This window comes from Rhincodon typus, chromosome 43 (genome assembly GCF_021869965.1).
Source record: "Rhincodon typus isolate 14 chromosome 43, sRhiTyp1.1, whole genome shotgun sequence".
Taxonomy (NCBI): domain Eukaryota; kingdom Metazoa; phylum Chordata; class Chondrichthyes; order Orectolobiformes; family Rhincodontidae; genus Rhincodon; species Rhincodon typus.
Window position 1 is genome coordinate 4,659,639 of NC_063374.1, and position 779 is coordinate 4,660,417.

Here is a 779-nt window from a genome sequence, read left to right on the forward strand (position 1 = left end):
CAGTGCCGAGGGAGCGCCGCCCTGTCGGACGGTCAGTGCCGAGGGAGTGCTGCACTTTTGAAAAAGGAATAATCTTGGGGAAGCCATCTTACGGATTAAATATTTAATTATGTGTGGTCTCAAACACGACTCTTTGGCCAGTCTGAAGGCAGTCCACCCCCCAAACCCCATACTGGACAGGGACTGCAACCCTGATACTGGACAGGGATTCTGACCCTCGATTAGGTGCTCCCGTCTCCCCAGTGCCTGTCCCTTGGAAACCAGCTGATCATTAACATCCAGCTCCTTGCCTCACCAGGGTGTGTGCGTGCAGCCTGTCACTTACCTCCCAGCTTTCTCGACTTGTCAACAGGACACAGTTCAGTCGGGACTTCATGTACACCTATAAAGGGCAGCAAGGCTCAGGGTGAATAATGGGCTCAGAATTGGTTGGACAAACTTTGTGGAAGGAGTGGGGGGAATAACAGGATCTGCTCCCCACCCTCCATGCTCACCAAAAAATCCCCACCTGTCGTTGCCTTATAAAGCCCCCCGCCCTATAACGCCCCCCCGACCCCTGCCCGTCCCCGCCCAATAATGCCCCCTGACCCTTGCCCGTCTCCACCCTATAACGCCCCCGACCCCTGCCTGTCCCCGCCCTATAATGCCCCCCGACCCCTGCCCATCTCCGCCCTGTAACGCCCCCCGACCCCTGCCTGTCCCCGCCCCCGACCCCTGCCTGTCCCCGCCCTATAACGCCCCCCCGATCCCTGCCTGTTCCCGCCCAATAACGCCCCCCG

At 59.1% G+C, this 779-nt stretch overlaps 1 protein-coding gene across 2 annotated transcripts in view; it reads right to left on the reverse strand.

Moving 5' to 3' along the window:
• Positions 1–779, reverse strand: part of wdr74 (WD repeat domain 74) — a 10,560-nt gene that overhangs the window by 828 nt on the left and 8,953 nt on the right. For both annotated transcript variants that reach the window (XM_048619701.1, XM_048619700.1), the window contains exon 10: positions 326–382. In XM_048619701.1, coding sequence (XP_048475658.1) covers positions 326–382 — 57 coding nt within the window. The remainder of the gene's footprint in view (positions 1–325; positions 383–779) is intronic.